Source organism: Pseudophryne corroboree, chromosome 6, assembly GCF_028390025.1.
Source record: "Pseudophryne corroboree isolate aPseCor3 chromosome 6, aPseCor3.hap2, whole genome shotgun sequence".
In the NCBI taxonomy this organism is placed as follows: Eukaryota; Metazoa; Chordata; class Amphibia; order Anura; family Myobatrachidae; genus Pseudophryne; species Pseudophryne corroboree.
In genome coordinates this window covers 662,402,161-662,419,844 of record NC_086449.1, presented here as the reverse complement: position 1 = coordinate 662,419,844, position 17,684 = coordinate 662,402,161, and the positions used below count along the sequence as shown (strand labels likewise).

At 46.4% G+C, this 17,684-nt stretch overlaps 1 protein-coding gene across 2 annotated transcripts in view; it reads right to left on the bottom strand.

Annotated features, from left to right (window-relative positions):
* Positions 1–17,684, bottom strand: part of ANKHD1 (ankyrin repeat and KH domain containing 1) — a 411,439-nt gene that overhangs the window by 244,421 nt on the left and 149,334 nt on the right. For both annotated transcript variants that reach the window (XM_063928239.1, XM_063928240.1), the window contains exons 9-11: positions 12,688–12,879; positions 5,104–5,213; positions 4,169–4,256 (exon numbers count right to left, since the gene is read on the bottom strand). In XM_063928239.1, the coding sequence (XP_063784309.1) occupies positions 4,169–4,256; positions 5,104–5,213; positions 12,688–12,879 (390 nt within the window). The remainder of the gene's footprint in view (positions 1–4,168; positions 4,257–5,103; positions 5,214–12,687; positions 12,880–17,684) is intronic.

The following is a 17,684-nucleotide window of genomic DNA, read 5'->3' as shown; positions in this document are numbered from 1 at the left end:
GCCCCAGCGTCATGCTGTAGATTTGGCAGAAGTAGGGGTAGACTTCTGGCTCCTGGGAACCTGAAGCCGCTGCGGAATTCTTTGCCTTTCCCCTACCTGCAAAGAAGGGGGAACATCTCGCTTTCTTGTATTTATTGGGCCGAAAGGACTGCATGTGAGAGTGATATGTCCTTTTTGCCGGTGCACGCGCAGAGACTAACGCAACCAGTCCATCGCCAAATAAGGCTTCACCTTTATATGGGAGAGCCTCCATATTTCTTTTGGAATCTGTATCCGCGTTCCACTGGCAAATCCACAACGCCCTCCGAGCCGATACTGCCATGGTAGCTGCTTGTGAACTCAAGATTCCAATATCTCATCGCTTCTAGCATGTATGCGGCAGCGTCTTTGATGTTCCCTAACTTAAGGAGTATCTCATCTTTATCAAACGTGTCAATTTCTGATGACACGCTTTCGGACCGTTTTTCAATAGCGCGACTCACCCATGCGCAAGCAATTGTGGGCCTGAGCAGTGTACCATTGGCAACATAAATGGATTTCAATGTAGTTTCAATTTTCCGGTCAGCCGGCTCCTTTAGTGAAGCCGTGCCAGGTGCAGGGAGAATTACCTTCTTTGTCAACCTGGACAGTGCACTGTCTAACACCCCCTGTGTGTGTTAGACAGTGTCCTCTACCGGGAAAGGATAAGCTATTTGAATTCTCTTGGGAATACGAAATTTCTTTTCGGGATTCACCCACATCCCTTCAAAGAGAGTATTAAGCTCGTGGGAAGGAGGGAAAGTGACCTTAGCTTTCTTTTCTTTATAGAAATAAGCCTTCTCCTGAGGTATCGGAGTGGCTTCCGTGACTTCCAGAACTTCCCTTATAGCTACTATCATATATTGTATATTTTTTGCCAATTTATGATCTATTTCCCTGGAGTCACTATCGTCGACACAGGAATCAGTGTCCGTGTTGGTATCAGTATTCACAATATTCGCAAATGGCCTCTTATGTGACCCAGCGGGGTCGCCTGTGGATGGAAGAACAGAACCCTGAAAAATCACATCTTCCACAGATTTTCTCCAGGATTCGGACTTCTCTAATCTCCTATTGATATGATGCATACGATCACGTATTTCTTTCCCCCATGCAGGCTCTTGGTGTGCCAGCAGCGCCACCACATTACACATCTGTGTCCCTAAAATGATTTCCTCCGGAAAGGAACTCCCTGCCTCTGACATGTCTTACACACACGTGTACAACACACACACAGACACACTGGGACTTATAGGGGACAGACCCACAGTAAAATCTGTCAGAGGGACACAGTTTAGGAGCAGCCAGTTCACAACCCCAGCGCCAGTATCTAATGCCTGTGAACACAGAATGCCCACTGACATGCAGTGCTTTTTACACAGTAAAACACAATTGTAAAGCACCAAATTCCCTTGTGCCCCTCCCTGTTTTGCACCCTGATACTTGTAGTCAGAAGTGAAGGAGGACCAGCGTTGTCTCTGCAGCCTGAGGAGAGACAAAATGGCACTGAGCAGTGTGCTGGCTGCCTGAGGAAGAAGCTCCGCCCCCACAATGGCGCGTTTTTACCTCAGAGACTTTGCATAATATTTATACTGGCGGGGGTAGGGCTGTACCTGGGCATCTTATGCCCCCTTTTTGCCAGTTTATAGAGGTGTTTTATTGATGCCCAGGGCACCCCCCCTCCCCTTGCAGTGCCTGTGTGGGTGGGCAGAAATGGCACGCCGCGCTCCCGCCGCGGTACTTCAGACGTCACTTTACTTGATAGAAGATCTGTCTTCTTCTACTCACCTGTCTTCTGACTTCTGGCTCTGTGAGAGGGGTGACGCTGTGCTGTGGGAGTGAGCATCTAGACACGGCTAGTGTTCAGTACCCTTCATGAGGTCTTGTCAGCCAGAAGCAGAGCCATGAAACTCTTCAGGAAGTTGGTTCCTACTTCTGCCCCCTCAGTCCCACGAAGCAGGGAGACTGTTGCCAGCAGTTCTCCCTGAAAATAAAAAACCTAACATAAGTCTTTTCAGAGAAGCTCAGTAGAGCTCCCCTGGAGTGCATCCAGTCTGCCTGGGCACATTTCTAAAACTGAGGTTTGGAGGAGGGGCATAGAGGGAGGAGACAGTTCACACCCATTGAAAAGTTAAGAGTGCTTATGGCTCCTGCGGAACCATCTATACCCCATGGTCATGAAGTGGGCCCCAGCATCCTCTAGGACGTATGAGAAATATTGTTACAAAACACCCATTTATTTTTATGATCCATTTTATGATCAGTACCACTCTCCTCTAGTGGTGGTGCTATCCCAGTCTTGACTCCTGCTAGTGCTCCTAGCACTCCATGTTTGTCTCTCTGCAGCTGGAGGAAACGGCTAATGAGTTGCACCTGTGGGACTAGTTTATTACCCAGCTTCTCTGAGCACTTAAGCTGGGTACGCACTAGACGATCTTTTAAACAATTTGACCAATTCCGACGGTCAAACTCTACCAGTGTGTATCGACTATGTCAATGACTATATGCGCTCCCGCTTTAGTGCCAGATCATCAGTTCATACTACCCGAGACGCTGCAAGTGGAGTAAGTTTGTTATCCTGTCCTGCCAGCCAAGGCTGCTACCTTATTCTACTGCGCTGTAAGAGAAGTCTGTTATCTTGTCATACTGAACTGCAGTTTGTTATCCTGCACTGCAAGCCAAGTATATCCTGTATAAACCATTGTCTCTGTCTCTCCTACAAGTGTGTAATAAACCAGCTATTGTTTAATTCTACTTATGCATTTCTTCTTTTAAAGAAAATCCAAACTGACTCATGTCATAGTGAGTCCTAACATTTATAGCCCAAGTTTAAACAAATACTTATCAATTCTGTCACACGGACTACTGCAACCTCCTCCTGTCTGGAACTCCTTTCACCAATTGATATATCCAAAAGGTGAAGGTAAGACAGATCATCTCAAGTCAGACCAGAAAAAACCACTGCAGCACTCCAACTCCCTTAACGGACTCATCTCATCTTAACTGTCTCATCCTCATCTCCAAAGTCCTCAATGCCACAACCCCCTTCATACATCTCAAAACTCTCTCCTTCATGACCTCTTACATCTACCACTAGTCTGAGATAGCCACCTAGCACATCTACAAGATTACTGCTGCTACACACCTATGAATTATCTAGCACACCTGATCAGTTACTGTTCACCATTCTCAAATGATTAGACACACTAATTAAACCCATCTCTAAAATTATAAAACTTACCCTACTTATACCAGTACACAGTGTCGGACTGGGGCATGTAGGGCCCACCGGGAAAATGCAGTGGTAGGAACCCATGTTTAGGGGTGTGGCCAGTCCGCAGAGGGGGTGTGGCCTGCCACCTCATTGGTTTGACTAACCATTAGAGCAGGGCTGGCCAAACCAGTCCTCGAGATCTACCAACAGTTCACATTTTCCAGACCACCTAGCTGGTACACAGGTGTAGTCATTACTAATTAAGATGTGCTGCATTCATTCCTAACTGACAATTCTACAGATCTCCAGGAGGCCTGGAAAACATGAACTGTTGGTAGATCTCGAGGACCGGTTTGACCAGCCCTGCATTAGAGTGTGCAATGTCTGGGCACCTTCATAAATTTATACAGTAAATTAATCTGCTGCATGCATGATAATGTACCAGATTAATAACAGCAATGCACTGTAAAAAAATACACCATAGTACAGTATAAGGTAACATACGTATGATGTATAATTCAAGTGCATAGTCTGGAACCTGATCCTTAGAGCAGGAGGTGGGGTCCCAGGCAGTGGGACCCACCGGTGGTTTCCCTGTACCCCTATGGGCCAATCCAAACCTGCCAGTACATGATACTATCACTAGATGGGCTTTTCCTACCACTTGTTTTCACATCTACATTAGGTTTACTATGTCCCTGTTTAAGGTATGCTCTATTTTCCCACCATTCGTCAGAATGCCGTGGCACATTACATATCAAAGGCAAGAAAAATCATTCTAACAATAACAAAAAAACAAAAAGGACACAGAGTAACCATAGAGAAGTGGTCAAAAAAGGTTTTATCAACATCAAACAACAATTCAGGAGAAGCAGATTCCCACCTCCTGTAAATAGGACAGTTATATTTCTATTTGACTTTTATTAATAAATTTACCTTTTCGAATAAGAAACTGAATAGTGCAGAGGTGACCAGCTCGTGCAGCTTTCATCAAGGGGGTTCTACCACCCTCAGATTCATGCTCCTGCAAAACACCACAAAGAAAAATTTGATTAAAATATATAACATATACTGTACACTCAATAGCTATTCTAATATATATCTGTATGTTGACTGCCATAACTGCAGTAGAGTGGACTAGGTGAAACCACCCACATTTATTTGTCCAGCTCTTCTACAAAAGTAACCACTCTGGCGCTAAACATCACAAGGCCTGGAAACCGATTTGTTGTACCCAATGATGTGGGCTGACCAATCATGGCATACAGCTGAGGCATGCAACCACATGACTCTACCGAGTAATGACCTGCAGGTCTTGTGTTTCTTTTGCCCATAAATTAAGTTCTTTGAAGAGATGGAGGCATTCTTTACTACAATTAGTACCTTACAACCTTAAATATCCACCACGACCGCTAATAGGGTGGCTGAACTCTTTCTCTGGTCTGCCAGAGAACAGCAGTAGCTATTGAAGTTATAACTAAGGGTGGTCCAATGTTTTTTTAGTGGTAATACAGAAGCTGTATAATTGCCATCCTTTGGGTCTCATTATTTAATTTAGCAACCAAAAGGAACTATCACTGACAATGCCCAATACTTTCTTGGATTGATTTTGGTATAGAAAGCATGCATTCCAAAATATCTCAAAGAGTAACTGACAAATTAAGCTATACAACGTAGCAATTTCAGACAAAACCTGAAAAGTGCAATAGAGAATTAGATTATACTTTAGAACAATGTTTCACAAGTTTTCACATGCATACATCTTCAAATGTGGTAGAAGGAAAATCCAGTGCAAACCCCCCTCCCCCAGAGTTTTGGCTGTATTAGTAGCATGTTTAGTTTTTAGTAAGTAAAGGACATAGCACCCTTACCAGATCAGCACCAGCCTGCAGCAAAACTTCAGCTACATCTGTGTGACCATTTTCACACGCATATGTCAAAGCAGTGTCTCCAGTAGCAGTCGTAGCATGTACATTTGCTCCTTAAATGCAAGATAAATAAGTATATCTTCACTGTATAAATATAAATTGATGCACATAAACCTTGAGAACCTGTTTAACATATAAAAAAACTGAAAAAGTGAAAACCCCTTTCTGGTGGAAGATCTATGATGTATTCTGCTGAAAATGCACCTAAATAAGAAAGACTGCAGAATTCTCTGAGTACTGGCAGAATTAAATAAAAAATACATTTTTAAAATTACGCATTAATGGGGAGCAAATCTGAACCAGGTAATTATAGACTAGATAGTCTTACATCTATAGTGGGGAAAGTATTGGAAGGTATTCTAAGGGACAGTATTCAAAAGTTCCTTGAAGCAAATAAGGTCATTAAAAGGAACCAACACGGATTTGTGAAGGACAGATCATGTCAGACCAACTTACTTGGCTTTTATGAAACCGTAAGTGCAAACCTTGATCAGGGTAAGGAGGTGGATGTATTCTTTTTAGACTTTGCCAAAGCTTTCGACACTGTACCACACATGCGTCTTATCTATAAGCTACAAGAAATAGGGCTAGGGAGCACAATATGCACTTGGGTCAGTAATTGGTTAGATAATAGGGAGCAGCGCGTTGTGGTCAATGGATCATTTTCAAATTCGACTCAAGTACTAAGTGGTGTGCTACAAGGGTCTGTACTTGGACCACTTTTGTTCAACATTTTCATCAACGACCTAAGAGTAGGTCTAGAGAGCATGGTGTCAATTTTCGCTGACGATACCAAATTGTGTAAGGTTATAAATATGGAGGGGGATGCCGAGTCTCTTCAGAACGACTTAATTAAACTGGAAGCATGGGCAGCAAAATGGAGAATGAGATTCAACACAGACAAGTGTAAGGTAATGCATTGTGGGGGCAAGACCAAAAATAACACCTACATACTAAATGGGGTAATATTAGGAGAGTCTGTACTGGAAAAAGACTTAGGGGTTCACAGATAGCAAACTAAGCAGCAGTACCCAAAGTAGGAGTGCAGCAAAGAAGGCTAGTAAGATATTAGCATGCATAAAACGGGGTATTCATGCAAGGGACGAGAGTATTATACTCCCATTATATAAATCACTAGTGAGACCACATCTTAAATACGGTGTGCAATTTTGGGCACCATATTACAAAAAGGATATCCTGGAGCTAGAAAAGGTTCAGAGGCGGGCGACCAAACTAATCAAGGGCATGGAGACGCTGGAATACGAGGAAAGGCTTGCAAGGCTTGGCATGTTTACATTGGAAAAGAGGAGACTAAGAGGGGACGTGATCAACATCTACAGATATATAAGGACTCAATACATAGAGCTTGGGAGGGACCTGTTTTCTATAAGATCAACACAGAGGACAAGTGGTCACTTGCTTAGGTTAGAGGAGAGGAGTTTCCGCACATTGAGGCGAAAAGGTTTTTTCACAGTAAGGACAATACGTGTTTGTAATTCCCTGCCTGAGAGAGTAGTAATGGCGGACTCAGTCAACATTGGTTATTGGATAAAGATATTCAGGGTTGTGGTGCGTAGGCACGCATTATAGTTAATATAACTAGTCCTAACAAAAAATAAGATTTTACTCACCGGTAAATCTATTTCTCGTAGTCCGTAGTGGATGCTGGGGACTCCGTAAGGACCATGGGGAATAGCGGCTCCGCAGGAGACTGGGCACAGCTAAGAAAGATTTAGGACTACCTGGTGTGCACTGGCTCCTCCCACTATGACCCTCCTCTAGACTTCAGTAAGGATACTGTGCCCGGAAGAGCTGACACAATAAGGAAGTATTTTGAATCCCGGGTAAGACTCATACCAGCCACACCAATCACACCGTATAACTCGTGATAATATACCCAGTTAACAGTATGAACACAACAGAGCCTCTCAAAAGATGGCTCAACAATAACCCTTGCAGTTAACAATAACTATATACAAGTATTGCAGACAGTCCGCACTTGGGACGGGCGCCCAGCATCCACTACGGACTATGAGAAATAGATTTACCGGTGAGTAAAATCTTATTTTCTCTGACGTCCTAGTGGATGCTGGGGACTCCGTAAGGACCATGGGGATTATACCAAAGCTCCCAAATGGGCGGGAGAGTGCGGATGACTCTGCAGCACCGAATGAGAGAACTCAAGGTCCTCCTCAGCCAGGGTATCAAATTTGTAGAATTTTGCAAACGTGTTTGCCCCTGACCAAGTATCAGCTCGGCAAAGTTGTAAAGCCGAGACCCCTCGGGCAGCCGCCCAAGAAGAGCCCACTTTCCTCGTGGAATGGGCTTTTACAGATTTAGGCTGCGGCAGGCCAGCCACAGAATGCGCAAACTGAATTGTGCTACAAATCCAGCGAGCAATAGTCTGCTTTGAAGCAGGAGCACCCATCTTGTTTGGTGCATACAGGATAAATAGCGAGTCAGTCTTCCTGACTCCAGCCGTCCTGGAAACATAAATTTTCAAGGCCCTGACTACGTCCAGTAACTTGGAGTCCTCCAAGTCCCTAGTAGCCGCAGGCACCACGATAGGTTGGTTCAAGTGAAAAGCTGATACCACCTTAGGAAGAAACTGGGGACGAGTCCTCAATTCTGCCCTATCCATATGGAAAATCAAATAGGGGCTTTTACATGACAAAGCCGCCAATTCTGACACACGCCTTGCAGAAGCCAAGGCCAAAAGCATGACCACTTTCCACGTGAGATATTTTAAATCCACGGTTTTGAGTGGTTCAAACCAATGTGACTTTAGGAAACCCAACACCACGTTGAGGTCCCACGGTGCCACTGGAGGCACAAAAGGAGGCTGAATATGCAGCACTCCCTTGACAAATGTCTGAACTTCAGGCAGTGAAGCCAGTTCTTTTTGGAAGAAAATCGACAGAGCCGAAATCTGGACCTTAATGGAATCCAGTTTTAGGCCCATAGTCACCCCTGACTGTAGGAAGTGCAGAAATCGACCTAGCTGGAATTCCTCCGTTGGGGCCTTCCTGGCCTCACACCACGCAACATATTTTCGCCATATGCGGTGATAATGTTGTACGGTTACATCTTTTCTAGCTTTAATAAGCGTAGGAATGACTTCCTCCGGAATACCCTTTTCTTTTAGGATCCGGTGTTCAACCGCCATGCCGTTAAACGCAGCTGCGGTAAGTCTTGGAACAGACAGGGCCCCTGCAGCAGCAGGTCCTGTCTGAGCGGCAGAGGCCATGGGTCCTCTGAGATTAATTCTTGAAGTTCCGGGTACCAAGACCTTCTTGGCCAATCTGGAACAATGAGAATAGTTCTTACTCCTCTTTTCTTTATTATCCTCAGTACCTTGGGTATGAGAGGAAGAGGAGGGAACACATAAACCGACCGGTACACCCACGGTGTCACTAGAGCGTCCACAGCTATCGCCTGAGGGTCTCTTGACCTGGCGCAATATTTTTCTAGCTTTTTGTTTAAGCGGGACGCCATCATGTCCACCTGTGGCTTTTCCCAACGGTTTACAATCAGTTGGAAGACTTCTGGATGAAGTCCCCACTCTCCCGGGTGGAGGTCGTGCCTGCTGAGGAAGTCTGCTTCCCAGTTGTCCACTCCCGGAATGAACACTGCTGACAGTGCGAACACGTGATTTTCCGCCCATCGGAGAATCCTTGTGGCTTCTGCCATCGCCGTCCTGCTTCTTGTGCCACCCTGTCGATTTACATGGGCGACTGCCGTGATGTTATTGACTGGATCAGAACCGGCTGGTTTTGAAGCAGGGGCTTTGCTTGACTTAGGGCATTGTAAATGGCCCTCAGTTCCAGAACATTTATGTGTAGGGAAGTCTCCTGACTTGACCAAAGTCCTTGGAAGTTTCTTCCCCGTGTGACTGCACCCCAGCCCCGAAGGCTGGCATCCGTGGTCACCAGGACTCTGGCATGGAACCTGCCGAATGGAATCGCTTCGTAGGAAGCTACCATCTTTCCTAGGACTCGTGTGCAATGATGCACCGACACCTGTTTTGGTTTCAGGAGGCCTCTCACTAGAGATGACAGCTCCTTGGCTTTCTCCTCTGGGAGAAACACTTTTTTCTGGACTGTGTCCAGAATCATCCCCAGGAACAGTAGACGTGTCGCCGGAACCAGCTGAGACTTTGGAATATTCAGAATCCAACCGTGCTGGTGTAGCACCTCCTGAGATAATGCTACGCCGACCAACAACTGCTCTCTGGACCTCGCCCTTATCAGGAGATCGTCCAAGTATGGGATAATTAAAACTCCCTTTTTCCGAAGGAGTATCATCATTTCGGCCATTACCTTGGTAAATACCCTCGGTGCCGTGGACAGGCCGAACGGCAACGTCTGGAATTGGTAATGACAATCCTGTACCACAAATCTGAGGTACTCCTGGTGAGGTAAATGGGGACATGCAGGTAAGCATCCTTGATGTCCAGAGATACCATGTAATCTCCCTCTTCCAGGCTTGCAATAACCGCCCTGAGCGATTCCATCTTGAACTTGAATTTTCTTAAATATGTGTTCAAGGATTTCAAATTTAAAATGGGTCTCACCGAACCGTCCGGTTTCGGTACCACAGACATTGTGGAATAGTAACCCCGTCCTTGTTGAAGTAGGGGCACCTTGACTATCACCTGCTGGGAATACAGCTTGTGAATTGCCTCTAACACAGCCTCCCTTTCTGAAGGAGTCGTTGGTAAGGCAGATTTGAGGAAACGGCGGGGGGGAGGGGGGGATGTCTCGAATTCCAGCCTGTACCCCTGAGATACCACTTGAAGAATCCAGGGATCTACCTGTGAGCGAGCCCACTGATTGCTGAAGTTTTTGAGACGGCCCCCCACCGTACCTGGCTCCGCCTGCTGAGCCCCAGCGTCATGAGGCAGACTTAGCAGAAGAAGCGGGGGAGGACTTTTGTTCCTGGGAAGTGGCTGTATGCTGCAGCTTTTTTCCCCTACCTCTGCCTCTGGGCAGAAAGGACGCGCCTCTACCCAGTCTGCTCTTTTGGGGGCGAAAGGACTGCACCTGATAATACGGTGCTCTCTTTGGTTGTGAGGGGACATGTGGCAAAAATGCTGACTTCCCAGCTGTTGCTGTGGACACTAAGTCTGAAAGACCATCCCCGAACAACTCCTCACCCTTATAAGGCAAAACTTCTATGTGCCTTTTAGAATCTGCATCACCTGTCCACTGCCGTGTCCATAACCCTCTCCTGGCACAAATGGACAGTGCACTTATTTTTGATGCCAGCCGGCAAATATCCCTCTGTGCATCTCTTATGTAAAAGACAGCGTCTTTAATATGCTCTACGTTTAGCAATATAGTGTCCCCGTCTAGGGTGTCAATGTTTTCTGACAGGGAGTCTGACCATGCAGCTGCAGCACTGCACATCCATGCTGCAGCTGCATGGTCAGAGTATAATACCAGTGTGTGTATATATAGCTTTCTGGAGAGCCTCCTGCTTTCTGTCAGCAGGTTCCTTTAGGGCGGCCGTATCCTGGGACGGCAGTGCCACCTTTTTTTTTTTTATAAGCGCGTAAGTGCTTTATCCACCCTAGGGGGTGTTTCCCAACGTGACCTATCCTCTGGCAGGATTTTTTTATCGGGGGAAGCCCACGCTAGTTCACACACTTCATTCAATTCTTCAGAAGGGGGAAAAACTACTGGTAGTTTTTTCTCCCCAAACATAATACCCTTTTTTGTGGTACCTGGGGTCACCTCAGAAATGTGTAAAACATTTTTTATTGCCTCAATCATATAACGAGTGGCCCTATTGGACATTACATTAGTCTCTTCGTCGTCGACACTGGTATCAGTATCCGTGTCGACATCTGTGTCTGCCATCTGAGGTAGCGGGCGTTTTAGAGCCCCTGATGACTTTTGAGACGTCTGGGCAGGCACGGGCTGAGAAGCCGGCTGCCCCACATTTGGCATGTCGTCAAATTTTTTATGTAAGGAGTCGACACTTTCGCGTAATTCCTTCCACAAGTCCATCCACTCCGGTGTCTGCCCCGCAGGGGGTGACAACACCTTTATAGGCACCTGCTCCTCCTCCACATAAGTCTCCTCATCAAACATGTCGACACAGCCGTACCGACACACCGCACACACACAGGGAATGCTCTGACAGAAGACAGGACCCCACAAAGCCCTTTGGGGAGACAGCGAGAGAGTATGCCAGCACACACCAGAGCGCTATAAAAATCAGGGATTAACTAAATTATATCCCCTTATAGCTGCTATATGTATATTGCGCCTAAATTTAGTGCCCCCCCCTCTCTTTTTTACCCTTTTCTGTAGTGTAGACTGCAGGGGAGAGCCAGGGAGCTTCCTTCCAGCGGAGCTGTGAGGGAGAAATGGCGCCAGTGTGCTGAGGGAGATAGCTCCGCCCCTTTTTCGGCTGACTTTTCTCCCGCTTTTTTATGGATTCTGGCAGGGGTATTTATCACATATATAGCCTCTGGGGCTATATATTGTGATATATTTGCAAGCCAAGGTGTATTTATTGCTTCTCAGGGCGCCCCCCCCCCCCAGCGCCCTGCACCCTCAGTGACCGGAGTGTGAAGTGTGTATGAGGAGCAATGGCGCACAGCTGCAGTGCTGTGCGCTACCTTGGTGAAGACTGATGTCTTCTGCCGCCGATTTTCCGGATTCTTCTTGCTTCTGGCTCTGTAAGGGGGCCGGCGGCGCGGCACCGGGACCGAACACCAATGGCCGGTTCCATGCGGTCGATCCCTCTGGAGCTAATGGTGTCCAGTAGCCTAAGAAGCCCAAGCTACCACCAGTTAGGTAGGTTCGCTTCTTCTCCCCTTAGTCCCTCGCTGCAGTGAGTCTGTTGCCAGCAGATCTCACTGTAAAATAAAAAACCTAAAATATACTTTCTCTCTAGGAGCTCAGGAGAGCCCCTAGTGTGCATCCAGCTCAGCCGGGCACAGGATTCTAACTGAAGTCTGGAGGAGGGTCATAGTGGGAGGAGCCAGTGCACACCAGGTAGTCCTAAATCTTTCTTAGCTGTGCCCAGTCTCCTGCGGAGCCACTATTCCCCATGGTCCTTACGGAGTCCCCAGCATCCACTAGGACGTCAGAGAAATAACTAGTCCTATAATAAGACTGCATAGGAGACCACAAATAGGTTGAACTCGATGGCAGTGAAGATCGTTCATATCCGTAGAAGTGCAGGCAAATATGGACGATCTCGTCCATATTGGCCTGCATGCACAGCCGACGGGGAACCAGCGATGAACAAGTGCGGGGCCGCGCATCGTTCATCACTGGTGCCTCCACACTGACAGATATGAATGTTATCTTGTTCATTAATGAACTAGATCGTTCATATCTTGCAGTGTTATCGCCCAGTGTGTAGGGCACATAACACTATTAAAAAAAAAAAAAACAATTAATTGTCATGGTAACAGAGTTTAAGTAGAAGTAAACATGGAGAAACTTAAAATGTAAAATCCTCATTTATGGGCTCATTAATCCATGGCATAATAATACATTCAAACTATACCTGCTGCCAACAGATATTTCACTAGTTCAAGATGTCCTTCCTGAGCAGCTTCCATTAGTGGTGTAGAGCAACCAAGTTCTATATCTGCCCCAGATTTTACAAGGAAGTCTGAGACCTCTGCAAAACCTCCACAGCACGCCAGGGTCAGAGCAGTCTCCTGGGTCTCTTCAGTCTGAGCATTTATGTTAGCACCTACAAATAAAATGAATGATAGTTATAATGATCAAGTTATATCACATCGAGATCAGTTTTTCTACTGAAGAGTTTTCACACTTTTTTTAATTGAAAATCTTTTGTGCTAAGCTTGTTTGTATACACATACCATAACAGGGAGCTAACACCGTATAAATCGGGGTACTGAGGAACTTTTTTTTTAATTATTGTTCAGTAGGCATGCGATATATTCCATGGTCTATACTAGTGCTTCCCAAACTCAGTCCTCAGGACCCCACACAGTTCATGTTTTCCAGGTCACCTAGTAGGTGCACAGGTGTATTCATAAAGGTGCATACACACTGGGTGTTTTTGCCCAGCGTTATGCATAGCGATGATCGCTGACATCGCTGGGCTGAAAAGCGCTCAGTGCATACACACTGAGCGCTTTTCCCCCCTGCCCAGCGATGTCAGCGGAGGTGAGCAGCTTTCCATAGCAGGACGCTATGGAAAGCCGCTCACCCAGACGTTCATCTACTGGTAATACCAGTAGATGAACAGCGGCTGCCAGCGATGAAGCGGGAGCGCGCATCAGCGCTCACCGCTTGTGCATACACACTGGACGGCTTTGAGCTGGAAGCAGCTCAACACACCAAAAAAGTGAGCTGCTTTCAGCTCAAAATCGCCCAGTGTGAATGGGCCTTTACTCATTGACATTTCAAAAGATCTACAGGTGGAGCTGATTATTTCACTTGTAATTCTGAGGGCGACGTATAAAAAAAACGTCCTTACGGACATTATGTGCCTGGCGCCGTATCACCACATTATCGTGGTGATACTCCGGTCCCTGTGCCACAATGTATTACATGTGTGGCAGCCGATGTGGGAGGGCATTATCTTACCTGTCCCGTGATAGCGAACCTTCCATATCGGCTCGGCTGGTCTGCAGTGTGCTGCAGTGTGCGCGCATACGCCCATCTCCCCTGCTCCTAGCTGGCGCCGCTGGCGGTATGAGGCAGTGTTTGTCCTCTATCAATAAAGTTTTTTTAGTGAATAAATAAAAAAATAAAAAAATCCACCAATGCTTTAACCACACATCGCCTAATCGGGGGAGGCGTTGCGGACCGGCGACTTTAGGAGGCGTAAAGTACTGCAGAGGCAATCATACATTGCCTCTGCCTTTCGTGACCCATTGGTGACTGCGGGGAAGCAGTAAACAGCGCGGGGAGGGGGGGTGGGCGCGGCAGGTGAAGCACACAGCGTTAAGACGCCATTGATACATTACGGGGTTGTGGTAAATGCATGGTTTACGTGCACTGTGGTCAGCAGAAACCACACCGCACTTTCATACATCTGCCCCTTTGAGGAAACCTGCAAACCCTAAACTGTTGGGGGTCCTGTATTAAGGGGTAGATGTATTAAGACTGGAGAAGTGATAAAGCAGTGATAAGTGCAAGGTGATAACACACCAGCCAATCAGCTCCAATATTTCAATTGGCAGTTAGGAGCTGATTGGCTGGTGCATTATCACCTTGTACTCATCACTGGTTCATCACTTCTCCAGGCTTAATACAACAGTCCCAGTTTGGGAACCACTGCTCTATATGTACCAGATATGTTTAATGCCCTTCTTAATAGTGTGCTACGCTATTTTATGTTTGGCTGCACAGTACATGTGCATAATTATTTGAGTTCAGTATAATATGCCAGTATTCATCATGTAGACATTCATAATGTTTATATGGTTAAGTCGGCAGTGAGAATGTCAACAATGTGCTACTGCAGTAAGTCCATCCCTAACCTTAATTAGGGCAACTAAACTCGAATGTGGCCAAGCTCAGTGCCCTCTGCAGAAGCTGCACAACAGTACATTAACACTATATGGTAGATATACCATCTTGAGGGTGTGGTTACGTCTATATTGGAATCCCTGAAACTTTGTTCTAAGTATACTGGCACAAGCAATATATTTAACCAGTTCTGTGCGTAAAATGGATCAACGAGTGTTGGAGCATTGGGGCTTTTGATTGCTAAAGAGAATGGCCATCAACAAATAATTGAGGTTCTCAGGTTGAAAATGCTCTGGGGTTCATGAGGCATACTACACGAGTCAGAATATTTACATCAATCCTAAACAGTAATCTTATTATAAGACCGGTATATCTAAATTTACTGTAAATCTAACAATGAATTGCTTATGTGTACCCTAGTTTATGTGAAAATCTTATATAAAAATTAATGTAAGTGGAGGTGTTCACACATCACACTAGAGGTAAGTAGTATAATAAAGAGATGGAATACTACATTTTTTTAATACAGTCAACAACTTGAGGAATCTTATGACAGTCTTATTTCCTTTATTTCCACACTCTCTAGTTATAACGATCATGGTGATTGAGAGAGTACCAAATTACTGTACCCAAAGAAAAGTTGCAAAAATCTATCTTATGAGGCAACTAAATAAGTAATTTGAAGTCAAAGCCACCATACACCGTACCCTAAGAGGTTGCACTCATGGAATGGTTGAAAAAGTTATAGGGGTATATGCAATTCACGGCGAATCGCGGCAAATTATCGCCGTTTTTAAATTCGACAGGTGGCTGCCGGAATTCACCATATTCAATGCAAAACGGATTCGACAGTCCCGCGGGCGAAAATCGGCCGATTTGGCGGATTTTGCCGCGATTTGAAAAAACGGGGAAAAACCGGAAAAAAAAATGGCGTGGGGCCCCCCTCCAAAGCATAACCAGCCTCGGGCTCTTCGAGCTGGTCCTGGTTCTAAAAATGCGGGGAAAAATTGGGCAGGGATCCCCCGTATTTTTAAAACCAGCACCGGGCTCTGCGCCTGGTGCTGGTGCCAAAAATACGGGGGACAAAAAGAGTAGGGGTCCCCCGTATTTTTAACACCAGCATCGGGCTCCACTAGCTGGACAGATAATGCCACAGCCGGGGGTCACATTTATGCCGTGCCCTGCGGCCGTGGCATTAACTACCCAACTAGTCACCCCTGGCCGGGGTACCCTGGGGGAGTGGGGACCCCTTCAATCAAGGGGTCCCCCCCCCCCAGCCACCCAAGGGCCAGGGGTGAAGCCCGAGGCTGTCCCCCCCCCATCCAATGGGCTGCGGATGGGGGGGCTGATAGCCTTTTGTGATAATGAAAAGATGTTTTTTCCAGCAGTACTACAAGTCCCAGCAAGCCTCCCCCGCAAGCTGGTACTTGGAGAACCACAAGTACCAGCATGCGGGAGAAAAACGGGCCCGCTGGTACCTGTAGTACTACTGGAAAAAAAATACCCAAATAAAAACAGTACACAGACACCTTGATAGTAAAACTTTATTACACACTACCGACACACACATACTTACCTATGTTGACACGCCGACTGCCACGGTCTCCGACGATCCGAGGGTACCTGTGAAAAAATTATACTCACCTTCCAGCGTCCAGAGGTACATCCACGTCCAGATATAAATCCACGTACTTGTTAAAAAAAACAAACCGAACACCCGATCCATGCCGTACTGAAAGGGGTCCCATGCTTTCACATCAGACCCCTTCCCCCGAATGCCGGGACATCACGTGACTCCTGTCACTGAAGTCCCTTCAGCCAATCAGGAAGCGCTACTTCCGTGGCGCTCACCTGATTGGCTGTGCGCTGTCTGTGCTGTGACAGCGCATCGCAAAGCCGCTCCATTAGTTTCAATGGTGGGAACTTTGCAGTCAGCGGTGGGGTTACCCGCGGTCAGCCGCTGACCGGCGGGTGACCTCACCGCTAGCCGCTAAGTTCCCACCATTGAATATAATGGACGGGGCTGTGCGATGCGCTGTCTGACAGCTCAGACAGCGCAAAGCCAATCAGGTGAGCGCAACGAAGTATCCGTGGATTCTACATGGAGAAGAGGACCGATGTCGGCGTGTGAACATAGGTAAGTATTGTGTGTGTCGACGTATGAAATAAAGTTTTACTGTCACGGTGTGTGTGTCCTGTTTTTATTTGGGTATTTTTTTTCCAGTAGTACTACAGGTACCAGCGGGCCCGTTTTTCTCACGCATGCTGGTACTTGTGGTTCTCCAAGTACCAGCTTGCGGGGGAGGCTTGCTGGGACTTGTAGTACTGCTGGAAAAAACAATATCTTTTCATTATCACAAAAGGCTATCAGCCCCCCCATCCGCAGCCCATTGGATGGGGGGGGGGGGGGGGGACAGCCTCGGGCTTCACCCCTGGCCCTTGGGTGGCTGGGGGGGGGGACCCCTTGATTGAAGGGGTCCCCACTCCCCCAGGGTACCCCGGCCAGGGGTGACTAGTTGGGTAGTTAATGCCACGGCCGCAGGGCACGGCATAAAAGTGACCCCCGGCTGTGGCATTATCTGTCCAGCTAGTGGAGCCCGATGCTGGTGTTAAAAATACGGGGGACCCCTACTCTTTTTGTCCCCCGTATTTTTGGCACCAGCACCAGGCGCAGAGCCCGGTGCTGGTTTTAAAAATACGGGGGATCCCCTGTCAATTTTTTCCCCGCATTTTTAGAACCAGGACCAGCTCGAAGAGCCCGAGGCTGGTTATGCTTTGGAGGGGGGATCCCACGCCATTTTTTTTTTAGGATTTTACCGTTCCAGCAATAAAAAAAAAAAAAAAAAAAAAAAAAATATTTTAAAAAATATATAAATAATATTTGTGCCTCCAAAAAAAAAAAAAAAAAGTACCTAATCCCTTCTAATATAAATAGATATGCTATTCCTAAAAAAAAAAAAAAAAACACCAAAAAAAACATGTTTAAATTTGTTTTTATTGTTTTCACCCTCCAAAGTGTGGCGGATTGAAAATGACGAATTTGCTGTCTAAAAG